This window comes from Hesperophylax consimilis, chromosome 28, assembly GCF_061612785.1.
Source record: "Hesperophylax consimilis isolate HC1 chromosome 28, BYU_Hcon_1.0, whole genome shotgun sequence".
Classification (NCBI taxonomy): Eukaryota; Metazoa; Arthropoda; class Insecta; order Trichoptera; family Limnephilidae; genus Hesperophylax; species Hesperophylax consimilis.
In genome coordinates, this window is record NC_142863.1 from 2,446,771 (window position 1) to 2,467,883 (window position 21,113).

Here is a 21,113-nt window from a genome sequence, read left to right on the forward strand (position 1 = left end):
TAGCGGAACTCGAAATTGATGCCGGCGTTTGTCACTTCAACGGAACGTTTTACAGACATACTTCGGCTCTGGCAGCGGTTTTTATGGTATTGCGGTTGGTCCCACCATTTGTCACGTAAACGGTACGTTTTATAGTATTACCAGATCTCGAAATTGTTCCCTGCGTTTGTCACGACAATACAACGTACCGTTTTATAAGTTACTCGAATGTGCAGAACTCGAGATTGGTTCCGGCATTGTTTGTCATGGTAACGGAACGTTTAATGTAGTTACTTCGGCTATGTTAGCGGATGATCTAGAACTCAAAAATGATTCCAGCGGAAAGTTTTATGTAGTTACTTCGGCTATTTCAGCGGAACTCGAAGTTGGTACCGCCATTTGTCACGTCAACGGTACGTTTTGTAGTATTATTACTAGACCTCGAAATTGTTCCCAGCGTTTGTCACGACAACGCAACGTACCGTTTTATAAGTTACTCGAATGTGTAGATCTCAAGATTGGTTCCGGTGTTTGTCACGGCAAAGGAACGTTATTTAGATTAGGTTAAAGCGGCAGTTGTTATTGCTCTGGGTTAGTTCCAATGTTTGTTACAACAATTGGAATGTTTATAGAGTTACTTCAGCTTTGGTGGCGGATGGTAATGGTAGAAGTAACGATTAATCTCGGCGTTTGTCACTGCAACGGAACGCTATTCTGATCCGACTCTGACGGTTATTGTCATACAACGGGATAACAAAGATGCAGGTATATAAATAAATATTGCAAAATAAGCTAAGGATTCGCTGGATAAAATCTGCTGGGTACTTCTTATTCTATTACACCCTGTATAGAGTGTGACAGGGGGAAGGGAGAGGCTGAGCCAGAAGCAAGTTCGGCGTTAATTCTTTAAGCGGGAAGTTTATGCTGCCGAACGTTGGCCGTGGGAGAAAAGGTCCAAGGCACCCGCTAATGACCTATTGAACAACTTTAGCCAAAGGGAATATTTTTTGCGAATTGATTTCACATTTAAAGAAAAGATAAATTTGTCCATATATTCGTATATTATAATATTTTTTACTTACCTATTTGAAGCACATTCGAATGCGTACACAACACAAGCATTGAGAAAAGAATCACTTGATAACATTGATGTGTGAAATAAAACGATTTGAAAGGAAACGGTTGTCTCGAATGCACATATTGTGTTGTGTACCTATTTGGAGCACAGTCTAATGTGAACACAACAGCTGCACTGAGAAAAGAATCAACATACTTTATGATTGTAAGACGATATAATATTATGACGCGAAGATGAATGGTTAAAGAAGTTGGGAACGACACGAATCGTGACATGACACGACAAAGTGAATCAAACGTTGGGTTAGGTTAGGTAATTCGTACCAAGTGTCTGAATAACAGAATAGTATGTTTCAGAGTGAATGAAATAAGCCTTACCTTAAAATTTTTCGAATCTCTTGTTTTCATTTGACTTCACTTGATCCAAACCTTATTTTGGATCGAGTAAAGTCAAATGAAAATAAACCTGATTTTGGATAGAGTGAAGTCAAATGAAAATAAACATTATTTTGGATCGAGTAAAGTCAAATGAAAATAAACCTGATTTTGGATAGAGTGAAGTCAAATGAAAATAAACATTATTTTGGATCGAGTAAAGTCAAATGAAAATAAACCTGATTTTGGATAGAGTGAAGTCAAATGAAAATAAACATTATTTTGGATCGAGTAAAGTCAAATGAAAATAAACCTGATTTTGGGTAGAGTGAAGTCAAATGAAAATAAACATTATTTTGGATCGAGTAAAGTCAAATGAAAACAAACAATTAAGCCTCCAAGAAGTTGGGCGTTTTGTACAGGGCTAGGAGATTCTTCAACAGTGACCAGCTGCTGACCCTGTACAAGTCTCAAGTCCGCCCAACTATTGATTTGGAAGCCACCTTTGGGCTGGTGCCCAAAAGGTACGATTAAATACTTAATTCCTAAATACTTAATAAACCTGCTTGAATCTGTGCAAAGGAGAGCGATCCGTCTGATTGACAATCCGTTGTTAACAGACCGATTGTCTTCTATAATGAATAGACGCAATGTAGGCATGCTGTGTCTGTTCTACAGGTATTTCAATGGAGCCTGCTCCAAGGAGCTAGCAGCATTGATTCCTGATGCACCGGTGAACGTGCGCGAAACTCGACGGACACGAGCTGAACACCCGTCCACGGTTGAAGTTGGCTTCATGAGAACGGGCCGTTTTTACGACTCGTTTTTGTGTAAGTCGGCTCGTATGTGGAACGAGCTACCTGCATCTGTTATTCCTCCCTCCTATAATCCGAGCCTCTTCAAGGCCCGCATTAACAAATCCCAAGATTTGTGAATTACAAAAGAAATTTTGGATCAAGTGAAAACAATAGATTCGAAAAATTTCTTGTTTTCATTTGACTTCACTTGATCCAAACCTTATTGTCTCTTGTTTTTGTTGTTGTTTATATAAATTTTGTTATTTATTGTTTCATTCTTACATATTGTTCCACATCGACATTGGATGGTTGGTATTTATTATTTATTTGTATTTTTTTTAAACTTATATCACATATTTCAAGCCTTATCTTAAATCGCCTCCCCTCCGTTCAACATCTCATCTCTTTTACGTCTTGACTCCGATCTCACATGTAATGGGGTATTTTCAAAAACTATGAATACCGTCAAAAAAGATTTTGAAGTTATTTTTTCTGATTCTGAGCACTAAACTAAAAATGTGTATTTTTCAAATTTTGATTAATAATTTTTGATTTTAAAAACCTAACATTCCGAAACGGTTCCATCTGGCTACACTCATTATGTTATAGAAAACGCCACTGTCTGGTAAGACGGCTGACGAATAAAAACGAACACTTATAAAATTAATATATGAATTTGCCTTGCATCTCTCCATCATTTGAAATGATTGCCTAGTACAACCTAGAAAGCCAGAAACATAAAAAAACCGCGGTCTGTATTAATATATATAGTTATTTACTTAACCAATTTTGAACGCTAGTTGTTTAATAAACCACAGCGATTTTAAAAACCCGGGTGAATCCAATAAAATCCAATAAAATACTTAGTTGCTTAGACTATGCAATAATTACAATAGCGTACTATCCAAGGTTGATATTTTCAGTTGCGAACTTACCAAATACAAGAGGTCCATAAAAGAATATTTCTCTGATAGTTTGTGAATAATGTTTATGTCTCTATTATGATTTGATTTATATCTACAACTTCTCTCCATGGCTATAAATGTATTGTTTTGTAAATTTTTCGTTTTATATAATCTTTTGTTTTATATAAATTTTTTAATTCATATTCCTTTCTCACAAATTGAATTTACGTCACAAGGAGGAAATCCATAATTGGTTTTATTTTACTATATAATACTTATGTACAAACTGATTAAATGTAAACTGTCGATTTCTCGAAAAATGAATAAATAAATAAACCACAGCTATTTTAAAAACCCGGATGAATCCAAGTTCGAGCGATAAATGCTTAATAAACCACATCTTTTTTATTAATTTTATATTGCCCACGCTTTGAAAATGTTCCCAGTCATTCCTATTTTTCAGTTAATTTCCCTTTGTTGCCCGAAAAAAATATGTCTTGTTTTTTTCGAGATGATTTACGACCTTGGCGCGCCGAACATTAAGGCGGGATTTTATAAATTTAAAGAGAATTCCCTCAAATTCATAAATTTAAAGAAAATTCCCCCATATTCATAAATTTCAAGAAATCTCTCGCAAATTTATAAAGTTCAAACGGGGCTTTAAATTATTCCACGAACCAGGAATGATTGCAGCGGTAATTTTGAATTTTAGGGGAGGGATTTATAGCAATTGAGAGAATGAAAAACACAACAAGAAGGTCAAGAAAAAGCGTAGTATTTCTTATCACACAGTTTTTAAAGAAATGTAGATAGGTACTGAAGGAGATAAGCACCATAATGATGCCTTAAAAGCGGTTTTAAGAGGAAGCTACAAGCCAAAAATGTGTATATTCTTGGTATTCCTTATATTGTCTAGAAACGTTCGATTTCAAGCACAAAACTGGTTTTATATTATTTCGTAAATAAATTTATAAGAAATCAAAAAAGTTAATCAAGTGAAACTGTTACAGATAATCTTAGCTATAATACTAGCTTACATTTATATTTTTTATTGAGTAATTTATTTATTTTATTTGTATTCTACTTAAACGAAACGATAGGAAAACCTTCAATTTATATAAAGCATATTTTTTGGTATTCATAATGTACACCAATTCGTTATAAAGATTAATCAAAATAGTGATTTGGTATTAAGCTTCGCCTTAAGAACTGGACAAAGAATTCGTAGAAATTAATTTGATACCTTGAAATATTATAATAAGGAACTCCAGTGAAAAATATTATCGTTTAAAAAATATATATATATTCATGTAGATCAATTCTGAATACAAAAGTTTTATTATTTAATATTTTAAGTGTATTTATTAATTATTATATAAAACAACGTATTAAACATTTATTAGACCGGTCGGTGGCCGAGTTGACATCGCGCTTGGGTCCCACTCAGGCGTAGTGTGTTCAATTCCTCGACTGGCTAAGTCCTCCATCACAACACAAGCAACATTTTCCGCTTACTGTGGTGGTAGTAGGAGATTTTCAAATATTGTCAGGTTATTCGTAACCCGGAAATGTTTACTTTCGTTTAAAAAAAAAATCACATTACAACACACCATTTGGTTTGCATGACTGAATCTGAGTATCTTACAGTTTGGAACGTGCCGCAAATATACTATATATTGGGTAAGTTTTTTAGATTTTCACGGCCAAAAGCATTTTTGTTGTTTGTTTTTGGGGTGTTATGCCGTGTTGCGCTAACTCCTTCTACATCTTCATACATCTTCGGATCTACCGGATCTGCCCTGATGATGGACACTGCAACGCTATCCGAAACGTCGGCTAAAGAAGGAGTTAGCGCAACACGGCATAACACCCCAAAAACAAACAACAAAAATACTATATATTATTTGAAATGAATAATTTTTGAAATAACATAAATTAATCAAATTAAATTTATTTGCACGCGCCGGGATTTGAACCCACGATCTCTGGCTTGCTAGTTGAGAGCCTTACCTCTCGACCACAAATACAAAGTCTACAGTCACCCATTTCTTTCGTAGTTCCTAAAAATCATACGATGTTTTTGAAGATGATATTCATATGTTGAAACCGCAGTTATATCAAGCTCCCTCGATAGAAAACATTGCATATTGTGCTCCGAAAATTATTAAAAAAACGTTTTCTTCTATATTTTGACATGTTATAGGTATGAAAAATTCACAGTGTATCTTTGGATGCAACTTAGGCATTTGTCGAGAGATTTTTTCTCCCTTTTAAACGAGTCGTATTTTAAAATGTTTTCACAATTTTTTCATAATCTAACATTCGTTTTTACGTTCCTCACTTTCAAACCATCTTCTTCTTCTTTTTGAAAGCTTACTACGGAGCTGATTTTCTTTAAATTCCAGTAAACAAGAGATAAAAGCCTTGCTACGCGCAGTTAAGTCTCGCAATTAGGGACTTAACCAAGATTTAGGGTAATAGCACTATTTAGCCGAGCACTTAATGCAGAATCTATCTATTCTATACTCCATAGTATATAAGCCGTTGCAGTTCGGATGCATTTACTGCAGAGATAGTGCAACTCTATTGCAGTTTTCCTCCTAAGATAATGATTTAATTCATTTTCCGTTCGCCGGTGCATCACTCTAACAGGGTAATGAAGACGAACAGATGCAGAAACATGAGATGTTTAAACGTGTACTGAGTTTCTCAGATTAGTCGCACAGGATAGTGATTATCGTTAGTGCAAGAAAAAACGGTAATAAAATTTGTAAATAACGTTTTATCAGGTTGTAAACTCAGGTTCGCCATCAACAGGATAAGGTCCTTTCGCAGCCGCTGTGCCCATATGATGCATAGATGGGGCCTTAAAGAGTTGGCGATGTAAGAATGCGCGCCGTGCAGACCACCGAACATGTGGTCAATGAATGCCCGCTGCATTAATTCCCCAGCGGTATTGATGATATCCACAGGGCGACGCCTGAGGCCCTAAACTGACTCACTAACCTAGATATTCCCCTCCGACCCCTCCCACCATTCGAGAGAAGAAGAATACGATATTCCATCAGTTAGTATAATGTAGGTTACATAATATTTTTTTTCATCTAATATTTAATACGGTAAAATATTTAACACGAAATCCATTAAAACGTACGAAAGACAAGCAATACGAGTAACTCACGCCGCTAGGAGGCGTTAGTGTAGCATACTGCCATCAGAATGCACGGAAAATGTCAGAAGTATAAGGTAATATTAATATGTAAGTAGGTTGGTATATCGTATTTTCCATTACCAACATTTTCCGACTGCACATATAAGTACGTCGTATTTTATTATTCGACCTATATCCTCTCCACAAACTCCTTCGGGGACACTGCATTATTGTTAGCAAAAATATTTGTATAGCGGATTTTCACTACTGACGCCTGTACATATAAGTATTTCAACTTTAATTATACGACCGTATATTCTCTCTGTATGCGTTAGGGGAGATTCCAGTCATACTTACGAATAAGGAATCGTCCATAACCTTAAAATTATTAACGATTTTTACGTTAACTGCAATTCCAGTTTTCTCGGATGACTGCCAAAAAGTCATTAAAATTATTACGTTTATTACGTTATTATTATTACGGAATTAAAACTGGAAGTGATAGAACACATTTGATGCTTGATGACAATTATTGGTAGAGTTATTTGAATATTTTTGATGTTTATTTTTTCAATAGTTTAGTAGTTATTTCTACTTTCATTTGTAAGAATATTTGGTCTTAGAGGGCGTTAGAAAAAACCTCCTAGATCCCTTAGTCACATAAAATGACAAATCATATGCTGTATACCAAAAATATAACATTTTATAAAAAATTAAAATATTACACTAAAACTTACAGCATTGAAAAAACACTTTCTAAACTGACATTTTTTTTAAAATCGGAGGAAAAATTTCGGATGAGATTCAACCCAAAAATCACCTTTCAAAATATAAAATTAGCTACCGCCTGAACTAGAAACTAAAATCCAATAAAAAAAATAGCGCGCAAGGGAAAATGAGGAAAATATTCTGAAATTGATGTATATTCAAATAGACATACGGTCTGAAAGGGTTATCGTTAAGGCCAATTCTTTATCCTTAATTAGAGCCGGAATCGCCCCTCTGGGAGTTAGTAGAACTGAAATAATCCTTTGAGGTATCAACTGTCAGGGGATCGATTGACAGGGGATCAACTTTCGGGGGATGAATTGTCAGGGTATCAACTGTCATGGGATCAATTGCCGGAGGATCAACTGTCGTGGAATCAATTGTCGGGGAATCATCTGTCATGGGGTCAATTGTCGGGAGATCAACTGTATTGGGAACAATTTTCGGGGGATCAACTGTCGTGGGAGCAACTGTTGTGAGGTCAATTGTCAGGGCATCAATTGTTGTTGGATCAATTATCACGGCATTAACTGCTGTTGGTTCAATTTTCAGGACATAAACTGTCATGGATCAATTTTCAAGGAATTAACTGTTGTTGGAACAATTATCTGGGAAACTGTCGGGGGATTAACTGTGGTGGGGTAAATTTTCAAGAGATCAACGGTCTTGGGATCATTTTTCAGGGATCAACTGTCATGGGATCAACTGTTGTGGGATAAATTTTCAGGGGGATCAACTGTAGTGGAATCTACTGTCGTGTGATCAATTATCAGGGAAAACATTTTTGGGGATCAACTGTCATGAGAACAATTATCAAGGGATCAACTTGGAGGATCAAAAAAAATAGGCTAATTAAAAATAAAAATTAGAAAGATTTAAACATAATCGACGTCAAGCTAAAATTAAACGAAGTTTTATCTAAATTAAAAGTTAGATTTGTAGAAATATTTGTGGTTTGGTTTGTACAAATATAATTTATATTAGAACGGGGTAATGTGACCTTAGAACGGGGTACCCCAGTAAGGACACATTATCTTATATAAAAAAAATGGTTAAATAAAAAAAAAATAAAAAAAAATGAATTGGTACTTACAAACGTGGTGTTGGGCATCAGTGTTTTACTGCTCCCGTTGACATGCAGCAAGCTGATTCCGCCCCACTGGTCTCTGTACACAAGCTCCTCCCCTGGAACAATTAAATAAATACATTTTACACACATCGTCGAAGCGCTGCAATAGCGCGGTAGCCCAAAACAAATAATATGCGCATTATTGTCACTGAAGTGATCAACCGAGATAAGTGTGTTATATGAGTATCCGTTTGACCGAAGTAAGCTCAAGTTGTGCATACTTATTGTGAAATTGATCGTATTTTTTTTCTTATATTGTGTCTGATGCCTAGAGTCAAAATGCCTAACGTAGCCTAAATTCCTACCGTCAGTGAGACAATGGCATCTGCAGGTGAAGGAGACGAGGAAGAGGAAGGTTGGAAAGTATATACAATTTGCTACAATTTGGATTGCTATTTTTTCACCAGAGCAATACTGAGTGTAGGTAAGTTTCAGTTCAGCACAGTGCAATATCGGCGTTTTTTTAAACATTTTGCAATGTTATTGTATGCTTAACATTACCTACATCATTACAGGTAACCATTTCTGAGGTGACAGGAGTGTAGGTTAAAACTATTTCATTGCAATGTTATTGTATGCTTTACATTACCTACCTCACTAGAGGCAACCAGTTACGAGGTGACAGGAGTGTAAGTTAAAACTATTTCATATTTGTAATAAGCATTCACTTTGTGGCTCGTCATAATTTACAATAAAAGATATAAATTTGTTTTAGATCACTTTAATTTTAATTGTACTCTACCGGTTTCGGAAGCACCCTTCCTTCATCAGGAGAATATTAAAACTAACCTATGACACAAAATTTTGACAGATATATACACAAAAAATATAATTTAGGTGTTTGAGTGGGAGGTTAACAAAGGGGGACGGGTAATTGGGGGAATTCCAGCAATAACAGAGCGGTTTACTGGAAATATATATAGAATGGGACTAAACGATAAATTAATATGGTTATTCAATATACTAGCGTTATTATTTAGGGATTTTTTGATTTCAAGAGCTTCTAAGTTATCTAATCTTTTGCTTTTATTATTACGGTGAAGAATTTTAACCCCTGTGTTAACCCTAACAGACGAGGATAGCGACTTTATTTCATAATATTTAGAGATAAGACGACGATTATGTAATATAAAAAGAAATAAAGTAACATATAATGAAAATGTATGAGTGGCTCCCACAGAAGGACTTGGGGAAAATAATTTCCCTCAAGGTTCTTTTGTTGGTCAGTGGGTATGTATTCCCTTCCACTACGAGTCGAAAGACTCCTGCTGGAGCGGTCAAATGGTCAACCTAAAACAGTCTCTTCCGATCCGGCCAAGACATCCATGAACCCGGGCACCTCTGCTAAGTCACCAAACACAGCGTACCACAGCGTGACTTATGGCAGAGGTGTTGGTTATTGTTGGCGTTACCCATGTTCGCCTTTAAATTTCATAAGGTCTTCAATTTCCATGTGATCTTTTCTCTTCAGTAATTCAGGTTCCACTTATTTTCTTTCTAAATATACTTCTAAGGTTTAACTAGGTAACTATCCATCACGCCGTTACCCCGCAGGGGTAGGCAGAGAGGACGGACCGCCAAACAACTCGGTCATGCCTCATTCACATTCATACATCCTCTTCTATTATTCTGACTCTTGACATGGCCCGACTCAAGTATCTGATTCACTTGATTCTGACATGTTTTCCTCGGGCGTCCCCGACTTCTGCTACCATTCGCATTTGCATCATATATCCTCCTTATACTCCTTTCTTCGCTCATTCGCTCTACATACCCAAACCATCTAAGCGTCACTTTCTTAATTTTACTCATTACGCTTACATCAGCCTTGCACTCTTTGCGGATCTCCACATTCCTCACACGATCATACATGGTTTTCATACAGGGATCTCATTTCAACAGCATTCAATCTACTTTCATCCAGTTCCATGCCTCACTTCCTACATCAGGGTAGGTACCAGAACTCCATTGTGGACTGCTAACTTCGCTTCTTTGGACATTTTTTTGTTAGCACCAACTGCGTTCAGTCCTCCATTAATGGAGTTACCTGCATTTAGCAATTTTTTCAATATCTCTGTGAGGTTAATTTACAGATTTTACAAGATTCTCGATAGCTAAGTCTATAAGTAATAAATCCATTTAACGATTTTGATCATTTCTTAGCGAACGTTTCAACAGCATTATCTTTCGTGGAAACTGAAATGAATTATTTCAGAAGGTTCTGAAAGAAAAAGCAATGAAAAGGAATTGTAATTCGGCGGATTAATGTACAAAATATTTTACGAAGAAGTCTGCCTGAAATAATTGGAACTTCCAATGATGAAAGATATACAGAATATGTTTTACATAGCTGGACAGAAAACCCAAAATATGTCAGTCTGACGTATGTTGTTCTAAGCTCACATTTTCATTAATTCCAACGAATTAGTAACTTCAATTGTCCTTTTTTAAGCCGATACTTACGCACGTAATTTATTTATATTTAATATTAATAAAAACAGTAGATACCTTACCATTAAAATATTTTACGTAAAACGGTTTCAAAATTTTATAAAACTTTTTTCAACTATTAAATCACTATTAAGCCCCGCATACCCAATTTCTACCGATTTATAACAAGTTTCTCGCTAACTCTTTAAGTTTTTAAGTTCCAAAAAATGTATATGTTACTTTTGAAGATAATATCTTTACATTTGTTAAGCCGAAACGTTAATTATACGAAGTTCTCTCGATAGAAAAAAATCGCAAGGTAATCTCCGGAAAAAACAAAACACGTTTTGTTCTGTTATTTAATATGTAATAGGCATAAAAAAGTGTATCTTTAAATGAAACTAAAGCATTTGTTGAGAGATTTTTGCTCTACTTCAGAAAAGTCATGTTTTATTTAACATTTTCGCTCCCTCTAACATTTGTATTTACATATCTCCGTTTCAAACCATCGTTGAGCGCTTACTACGGGCCTTAAGCACTGGATGATGTTTTCTTCGAGAACTTCCCGATGGATTCAATTTGAAACATCTGAGATATTAAAAATACGTTTAAATTAATTGATCAAAATAAACCCCGCAGAAAGATCAATTTTCTAGGTCTGCTATATGAGGCCGAAATTTTTTGTACATTTTTCTTCACTTAATCTTCTTCTTTCGTATGGTGGGGGGGGTCAGAGGGGGACATCTAGGTCTGCGAGCCAGGGCCTCAGGCATCGCCATGTGAACCTCATCAATCCCGCTGGGGAATGAATGGTGCAGGCATTCGTTGAACACTTATTCGGTGGCATATCGCCGACTCTTTAAAGCCCCATCTGTGCATCACGTGGGCACAGCGGCTATGGGAGCACCTTAACCTATTGATGGCGGACCAGGTTTTGCGAGGCAATGAGAACCCAGGTTGTCTCTCAGTGGGGACCTGTATGAGATGGGCATTTCCCACGTTGGCCGTTTGCCACTCAAGTTTCCACCTATCTTCTGGGGTGAGAGGTAATCGGAGGAGCCTCTCTCATTCCGCCCAGAAGGGCTTTCGGGACTTCAAGTGCCATGCCGGGTGGGAGATCATACTTTGAATAAGAACTACCAACATTGTCTTCGTTTTTATTTTTATGTACGATCGCAAGATTTAACCAGAACTGAATGCAATCTAGACAGCGTCTTTAGACATCTATTGACTTTTCTAGAAAAGTCAATAGATGTAGAAGTATTAATATATATATAAGTCCCATTAGCTCAGTTGCTAGAGCAGTGCCCCGGCAAGACAAGGGTCCTGGGTTCGAGTCCTAGATGTGACCTATCTTTTTCTGATTTTCGTTTAGGAATCTATAATATTGTCTTCAATAGGTAAATTTCGTATTCCATAAATCCCACAATTATAATATCCCTTGATTTTTCACGGGGGTCTGCGCTAGTATTATCCTAATTTCGTATATTCCCTGCCTCCTATACAGCAATAATATAGTTTCATAATGTATGGCTCGCAACGTAATTGCGTTGAAATTATCAAAGCAGAACTCATTATTCTATTTAAGCACCAGAAATAACCCCGAGAAATTCTTTCAGCTTTATTATTGTTAAATTACTTTTTTCTGGATCATTAAAATTAATTTACAAACTTGCGTAATTATTATAAATAATGATAAAAATTGGAATATGGATTATTCAATAGAATAGAGATATTTTTAAATTTTGTTTTAATCCAGGAAGGAAGGAAATGTGGGAGCGGAAGGTTTTTTTACATAATCTCCCCCGAGGAAAAAATTCCCTTTTTTTAAGGAAAGGAAGATCTGGGAATAAAAAAGGGAATTGGGGTGGGTGGGAATCTGGAGGTCATTGTGTTCAGAAGTGACCAATGAATTCATTGTCAGGCGGTGGGGGAGTAAACAGAACCCGGTAACCCCTGCTACGTCATCAAACGTAGCGGACCACTTGGGTGACCTATGGCAGGGGTGTTGGTTATCGAATAAATGGTTCATACCCGCCTCCTAAATTAAAGGTTGCGAAGTAGGTACTTAGCTATTCAGATCTCTCTACCGGAACGATAGACTTATATTCCGACGAGTTAATACCGATATCCCGAGTAGGGTTGCGTTGTTGATAGCAAAACCTATATTGACACGAAATTTTTTATTTTTTATTTGTTACAATATTTTTTACATTTCAAAGTTTTCCAGTAATGTTGGCCTCACTGGGTGGCTTGCCCGTGCTGAGGCCTTCATTTTATAATATGAAAATATCATCTAAATAATACATTTAAAATATAAACTTGAGTGTTTGTGAGTGAGGTGTGTTTATATTGGTTTTGTGTGTTACGTGTAGGTTTCATTTTTATTTTATGCTATGATATTTTGGTAACATTGTCTTTTTTGTTCTTTAATCCATTTCGTAATTGTGTGTGTGAATTTATTTTTATTTTCCTCAATTTTAATTTCAAGTTTAACACTGTTGAAAGCTTTTATAGCATGGTATTGGTAGTGTCTTTGTCCAAAGCTTGAATTTACCGTCGGAGTTTTTATGTTTTTGTGGCGTCGAGAATAATCTATTGAATAATTAATAATAAACCGCTCGACCTACTTAGTACCTACTCCCGAATTATGTACCTGCAATTCAAATCGCAACGTAAACAAAGTAACCTAAGTACTTCAAACACCTACTTGTCTACCAGGTGACAATACGTCACGAGCCGTCTTACACATACGAGAACTCGCCAGAAGGAACGAGTCTGCCGCCTATGCATAATTGCCGCGCTGTCGAAGGTTCCCGAAACACACAGTCTGTGCGAGTGCCTAGAATTTAGTTGCCATCCATCTACCTACTGCTACCGTCGGCCGTGTAGTATAAATAAGCCCGACGCAGCGAGTCAGTCAGTCAGTCTGTTATCTACCAGCCGTCAGTCTACGAGGCTCAACGAGTGATCAACCGCGCTCTTCTTACTAGCGCGAAGGACAACACGTACCCGGCTTCGCCCGTACCATCATGGACTCTATCGGGACATCATCTTAGCGCCTTGTCCAGATCGCCGTTCCTGGCAAGCGCTGCTCGGATTACAAGCGCCCTGGTTCCAGTGTCTCTGACCAGCGCTTCTTCCACGCAACCATGACCACCACGAGGACACGCAGCATCCTCACTGGTCACGCCGTTCCCGCTCAACCGCCTACAAGGTCCGCCGCACCTTCGGCCGTCTCGTCAGCACTGGAGTGCCTGAAGACCTACGTTCTTCGCCAGTGCCTGACCTCCATCGAGTCCCGGTCACCAGCGCCCGGCGTCGACTCACTGACCCGCGCTTGACCTGCCATCATCAGCCAGCATCCGGTGTATTCTTCTGTCCTACATCATCTCCTCGTCACGGCAACTGACTCACCAATAAACACATGTGACCTTCACAACTTTCTTTCATTTCGTGCCTCACCACTGATCCCCAAATTTTCTTTGTACGCTTGTCTAACTGGTCTGTTAGTGTTATTAATTAATATAAAATTGTTGTTCGGTGGCAGAACTGGCGGATCTGTCTATGGATTGATATCCCTAAACGTGAAAAGGCTACGTAAAAATATGAATACAAACTTTAATATACATTGGTGGTCCACATGAACTTGATGACACTACAAAGGGAGAATTAGTTAATGAAGTCTTAGCTATAACTGATATTTGAACAACTTTAGTTTCTCCAAGCTCGAAAGAATTCAATTGTTCGCTTATAGGACTTTCCTTATTTCACTAGCACGGTCGCGCTGTTGATAACTAGGCCGATATTGATAACGCAGTAATTAAGAAATCGACACACGCTCGCAAACTGGAGGTATTATCTGATAGAGTATCGTAGAGTTACGTAAAAATATTTTTAAATTGACAATGTTGTTTTTCTAACCTAAATATGCACTGGAAGTCCGCGTTCACTTTTTGACACTAAAAAGGAAGTTATTTATAATGAGGTCATTATTCACAACTTGTTTTGTGAACAAATTTCTTCTGAACCAATGTAGCGGCATTGGCTCAAACGGATTCAACTCGCCGCTTGTACGACTTCTTTCAATTCTTAGAGCTTTGTTAGTTCAACTCCGTTCGTAAATAAGCCAGTAATTGTGCATAATGAACACCACATTATTAAAAAATAAGTATATATTGACAGTTAACCGAAACTTATCTGATACTACAGAGGTCGTGCTAAAATTTGTCTGTCGGCTGTCGGAATATTTACTATCAATCTTTGACCGTGTTTGTAAATACTAACCACAGATGATGAATTTAGTCAATATATATTTTTTTAACAATGTATTTATTTATTAAATAATTAATCAACTTACAGTATAATAGTATTACAGAGTATTTTCAATAATGTTAACTAAAATAATTCATACAATTACAGTATGATAGTATTACAGAGTATAATCAATAATGTAAACTAAAATAATTCATACAATTAGTTTTCACTGCTTTTGATTTTATAATGTTCCTCTTCTATAGAAGCTGGCGCTTGTGTCTAGAAGAGTGGTGAGCATCAAGATTAAGAACATTTAGGACGGGTTGTTTCGGAGAATTTGAACAATTCATCAAATTTCAACATTCATTTCCGGGTACTGTGAAAGTCGTATTCAAGTTCTGTTATTACATCATCACAGGCTAGTTGCATGACAACACTGAAATAATAACAGAACTTGAAAAAATCTTTCACATCTGTTACATTTTTGGGTTGGAAATATATGTTTTTGACGAGTACGACTTTCAGTTAAAAAGCTGTGATTTTGTTTTTCTTTTATTATATGAGTTATTATGTTTTTTGGACAAGATGATTAAATTTTAATTCTTTAAATTCTTGAAAAATTATACATTAATTACATATTAATATATGACATAGGGCTTTATAGATCATCTGTGCTAAACCTCAAGGGGTCGAAGGAACTTTTGTAAATTGGCGCTATCAGTTTACTAGCAAGTATATATAGATCATATATGAAGGAATTTTATGTCCATTGTTAATATTCAATATGACAAATTTGTGAGATGTGCTATCAATTTAATAATGATTTTAAATTTTAAAATGTCTCGTATATCGTGTGAAATATATTTACATCTCTAAATAGGACATAAATTCCGCCATCAATATTTATAACGGCGTTGTAAATGACGCGGAATAAGTGAATTTTCTGATTATCCAAATTGGAAATGCTTTGAGCTCGAGTTTAACGGTATAACGATTCGTTACTTCGTTAATATTTATTGGCGTTGGATCGTTAATATTCAAACAACGGTTTTGAGCGCCATTTGTCAAGCTTTGTCCCAAATTTTAAATTTGGAATTTGCATTTTGAAGTTATGATAAAATGGATGGTTGCGAAAGAATTTTTTTTTAACCAATTTATTTTTCCGATTTGATTAATTCAAAAATATACATTCCGCTACCTGAGGCAGATACAAATTTTTGGTCATTTTTAATTCCAAGTACATAGGGATTATTTTTGTACGTTAACAGTGGGTTGAAGAGATCCATGTTGTAGGACGGAGGAAACACAATCGTTGTTGAACTCAAGATTGAGTCGTAGATACGATCTTTTCTCATGTGAAATGTTGAATTGTTGTCTTACAAATGTAGGGGGGCGTTTGGCTTGTTTCCAGACTACGCACCGATGCAGAAGAGATCAATGACGCTAATCTGTCAGAGCATCTTTCATTGAAATACTGGTAGATCAAGGACAACATTACCACCTGACGCCTGTGCTCTAAAGATTGCAATCGATATGGGATACCTATCGAACAGACCGGCCGTTTTTGCACAGAACCGAGGAGTTTTTTTTACTGCATACGAGTACCAATTGCCAGAAACCAGTGAGACTATGTCATCTCTCCAATTGTGGAGTGTTGTTGGCTGAAGGGAATAAGAGGGGATTAATGTAAGGAAGAAGAAGTTAAAGAAGTAGTTAGATTTTCAGATCTGGTCACTAAACACGGATATACAAAGTATAGAATTTTATTCACGGTCCTCCTCTCAGGGATTCCTGTGCCGAGGGGGACTGTGAGGTTGTTGTGGTAATGTTACATCATGATTTCTTCATCTTCATGCTTGTTGATTTCATGGTCTTCATGTTCGCAGATTTCCTCATCTTCATGTGTGTTGATTTCATCATTTATTTATTTATTAATTTTCGGGAAATCTAATCAGTTTGTACATAAGAATTGTATAGCTAAAATAAAACCTATTATGGATTTCCTCCTTGTGACTTTACCTCAACTGAGACAGCATAATATGGAATTAATTAAGTTTGTGGTAGTGAAAAATGAATTAAAAAATTTATAAAAAACAAAAGATTATATAAAACGAAAAATTTACAAAACAATACATTTATAGCCATGGACAGATGATTTCATAGTCTTCATATTCGCAGATTTCCCCATCTTCATGTTTATTGATTTCGTGGTGTTCATGTTCGAAGATTTCCTCACCTTCATGTTTGTTGATTTCATGGTTTTCATATTCGCAGATTTCATCATCTTCATTTTTGTTGATTTCATGGTTTTCCTATTCGCAGATTTCATCATCTTCATGTTTGTCGATTTTATCATCTTCATATTTGTTAATTACCTCATCATGATGTTTGTTGACCATATTTGTCGATTTTCACATCTTCATGATTATTGATTTCATTATCTTCAGTAAATAATGATTTATTTTTGGGGTATTATACCGTGTTGCGCTACCTCCTTCATTTACCTCCTCCGTAGCATTTGGGTTATCGGCGCGCAAGGTTCAAGTATACTCCAATGACCGAGACAGAATTGATTGGCGGTCCATTCTCTCAAAGATTATATTATTAATTAAAATAAAGTCATTAGTTATCTCAAAACTTGAAAAGCCCAGAATAGTTAACATCATTATGCAATCAATTTAGTTAAGCGCTAATATTTAATTCAATGAGTTGAACCGCGTCCTAAAATAGCAGCGCGGCGCAGTGGTACCAACGTTTTATTATTTCCTTCAAAATATTATTATTATTTTGGGACAAGGGGGTGAACTGGGATAACCCCCCAACCACCCTTAAGTGGCTCCACTTGTTGGGAGAAATTTATTCAAGGATGATGCTAAAGCATAGATGTTTAGAAAACAACGATTTTTCAATATCAATGTAAATACGGGTGAGCGGGTTGCTCTAAATACGGTAGATGACAAATGACTCTAAGGACGGGCTGTTTCACAGAATTTGAACAATTCATAATATTCAATATTAAAATTCAAGTTCTGTTATCTATCATCATTAGCCGGTTGCTTCACAGTACTTAGATAATAACAGACCTTGAAAAGGACTTTCACAGAACTTGAATAATAATTATGGTAGGTGAAATAAGGGGGCAAGAACAAAATTGGTTGGCATTCATGTAATTTTCGATTACATTAGCTGAGGTCCCTGAAACTTTATGCTTTTTTCGAAATCAGAAGTAGATGGTAATTTTTTTCAATTTTCGTTTTATTTATTTTACGCCCATTAAGGCTTTTACATACATATATAACAATATTTACAAAATTATACTCGTAAATAGTGCAGTAAACGACTGTTTAAAACACAAAAATTAATATAAAGTTAAAATTGAATTTGATCCACACAGTATGTAGGTAGAAAATATAAAAAAATCCAAAATAATACTGTTAATGTGTTAGTCAATTTAAATAGCTTTATCAAAATATTCCCCCACTTATGAAAAAAAACCCCCAATGAGGTATGCTTATATATTGAAATTGATGTACTAAATATATCAACAACATCGGAGTATTTGTTTCCTAGCTGTTGAATCCGTCGCATAGGAGTGTAATATTGGGACGTTGATGTATAATTGATACAATAATATGGTAGGTACTGTCTTGTAACTGACCTGCTTGGAGTATAAGAAAAGATTACAAATAATAAATCAGGGGTATCAAACATTGAATTAATGATTTTATACAATATAACAGGTTAAATCGGAAATGATTCTACGATAAGATAATTTTGATAAATTTAATGAACAAAGTACGTTATTGTAATTTGAACGTCAAGAGTGTAAATTTCATCGAGAAGTATCAAAAATCTGTTTTAAGGGTCGGAAAAAAGTGGTGAGGGCAAAATTTCTTCATTTTTTAAATAAAACTGTAGATTTTGATACAAATCAAATCCACACGACACATACAAATTAAATAAATTGATAGACAAGAAGATTCTTTCACTGTTTGTCTTTGTTCTTTCACAGCCGGACGCGTCCTAACGCGTCCTAAGCGTCAACCGTTATGTGCTTCTTTTAGTATTTTCAAGGGAAATTAAGGAACATCCCTTTGAAATTATTTTAACATCAATCAATCAACATTTTAAATAAACTTATTAACTATTTATTAGAACTTTATAATATGTGATTTGAGTGCAGTGTGTTAAAAGTGTAAAATATATTCGGATATTGTGCTCAAAATATTTGACATTCGAAACGAACGTCGATCGGTTAATGCACCCCAGATGTTTTCAGCGGAATTCTCGGAAACTCTGAAGGGCTTAGCAAGTGTTAGTAAGCTAAGCCCAGGGTAATTTATTATCCCGACCGTCACCTTTTACTGCGGGCAGAATGCGCTGCTTCAATAATCACAAGGATGGACTCGCCAAACGTCTATGTGAAGTGTCAGCGCTTTATTAGCAGCAGACACATACCTGGACGGATGACGAACCTCGTGCTGGCACTGTTGGTGGACGCGGTGGACCAGTTTCTTCACCACCTAGGATTCTAGCTGAAGAGTCTCCATCTTCTATCTTCGTGTCACCTGTTCCTGTAGTTCATTTTACTTAACTTAATTTCACTTTTTTTGTAATATTTATATTTTTTGTAATACCTCCATCAACTGTATAGCGCCCCTGAGGTTATATCTCACAAAAACGACGCTGTAAAAATTGTCCAATAAATAAATTTGTCATTGAAAAAGTTAAGTACTTTGTTTTACTCAAATTCAATGTAATTGCGTAGGTTTTGAACCATCTTTGTAGAACGATGTGCTTGATCTTATGTTCAGCTTCTTTGAAAGCATCGTTCCAGTTATTTTCATGAAATATTAGATCGATGCTTTGATGGAAAGTATCACAACCCTAATAAATAATATGATGGTAGAGCACAGTGGCGTAGCAATGAACTTCTTACCCCCGGGGCAAGGATGTAATCCACTCTCCTTTGGAAGAGTGTAAGTATTCAAATTTATGACATTTATTTTCTTAGCTTAGTCACTAATGTCTTAACTTTTAAATGCGCGCAGTCGTTATCTTTAAATTTGATTGGCGAAAAATGACTATGTCGCTTGAACTCAAGATTGTATTTATCAACTGTTACTGCGTAAGAGTTCCAAGTGCCCGGAGCCATTAGCAATATTTTATTTATGCCAAAAACATACACAGCATACCTCTTCAAACACAAATCTCCTTTTGAGAATGTTCAAACTGCTCGTGATACTAGAACCAAAGGACATAATCTCTTACTTATCAAAAAAAACAACTTTTGGACAGAGAAATTTTAGATATTTTGCAACAAGGCTATACAATGCTCTTCCACTAGCCATTCGACTGAACACATTTTTTTAAAAATATACAACAGACACCAAGTCTTGGATCATCAGCCAAGACAGATCCATGTACTCCAACTAGATGCTGATTGACCTCTGTCATTTAATGTAATAAAACATTGTTATATATATTATCTTAGTTTATACTGCTTATATTAACTTCCATTTATTATTTCATTTACTTATTTCATCTTAACTTTTCCATGTACATTTATAATATTGTTATCCCTGTTGGATAACCTACACTTTCTACTTTGTCTTCACGGTTTAAAATGTTTATAACTAATTTATATTTTAGTTATAGTTATGCATGCATCAAATAATATGTAAATACTATTGTATGTATCCAATACGTCTGTCTCGACACAGGTATATCCTAGTGAGACAGATATCGAAAAACACTTGTAAAACAACTTTATATTGATAATAAAAAAGAGAATCGGAATATATAAAAATTGAGCCTTCGTATGTTTGTGCTCGCAAACCTCGAAAAGTAGTCAAGCGATATAGTTGAAAATTTAAAAATTCTTTTTAGTACCAGGAATGTTTGAAGAGTAGTTTGAATGGTAGAAAGAGTCGGGGAGGCCCGACGAATACTGAACGCAATATATCTGGACAGAAATGAGATACGGAATCGATGTAATGTGGTTTTTTTAACAGTAACACTGTGGTTATTTTACATTAGTAAATGCTGAAAGAAGTCGGAGACGCCCGAGAGAGAAATTGGCAATAATTGCGTAGCATTGCGGGGTCTACTAGCTCTTAGAAAATTAGCCGTACATTTTTTCCGTGTAATCCGCAGAAAAATAAACGAAAAATATCATAGGCCTTAAAAAAGATGTTTGATATTTGAAAATGTTGGATCAATTTTTAAAAAGTAAAGAACAATTA

General features: G+C 35.8%; 1 protein-coding gene across 1 annotated transcript in view; it reads right to left on the reverse strand.

Moving 5' to 3' along the window:
* Positions 1-21,113, reverse strand: part of Dpp10 (Dipeptidyl peptidase 10) — a 292,773-nt gene that overhangs the window by 135,224 nt on the left and 136,436 nt on the right. Inside the window, exon 3 of the mRNA XM_089648585.1 lies at positions 8,146-8,237. Within this exon, the coding sequence (XP_089504711.1) occupies positions 8,146-8,237 (92 nt within the window). The remainder of the gene's footprint in view (positions 1-8,145; positions 8,238-21,113) is intronic.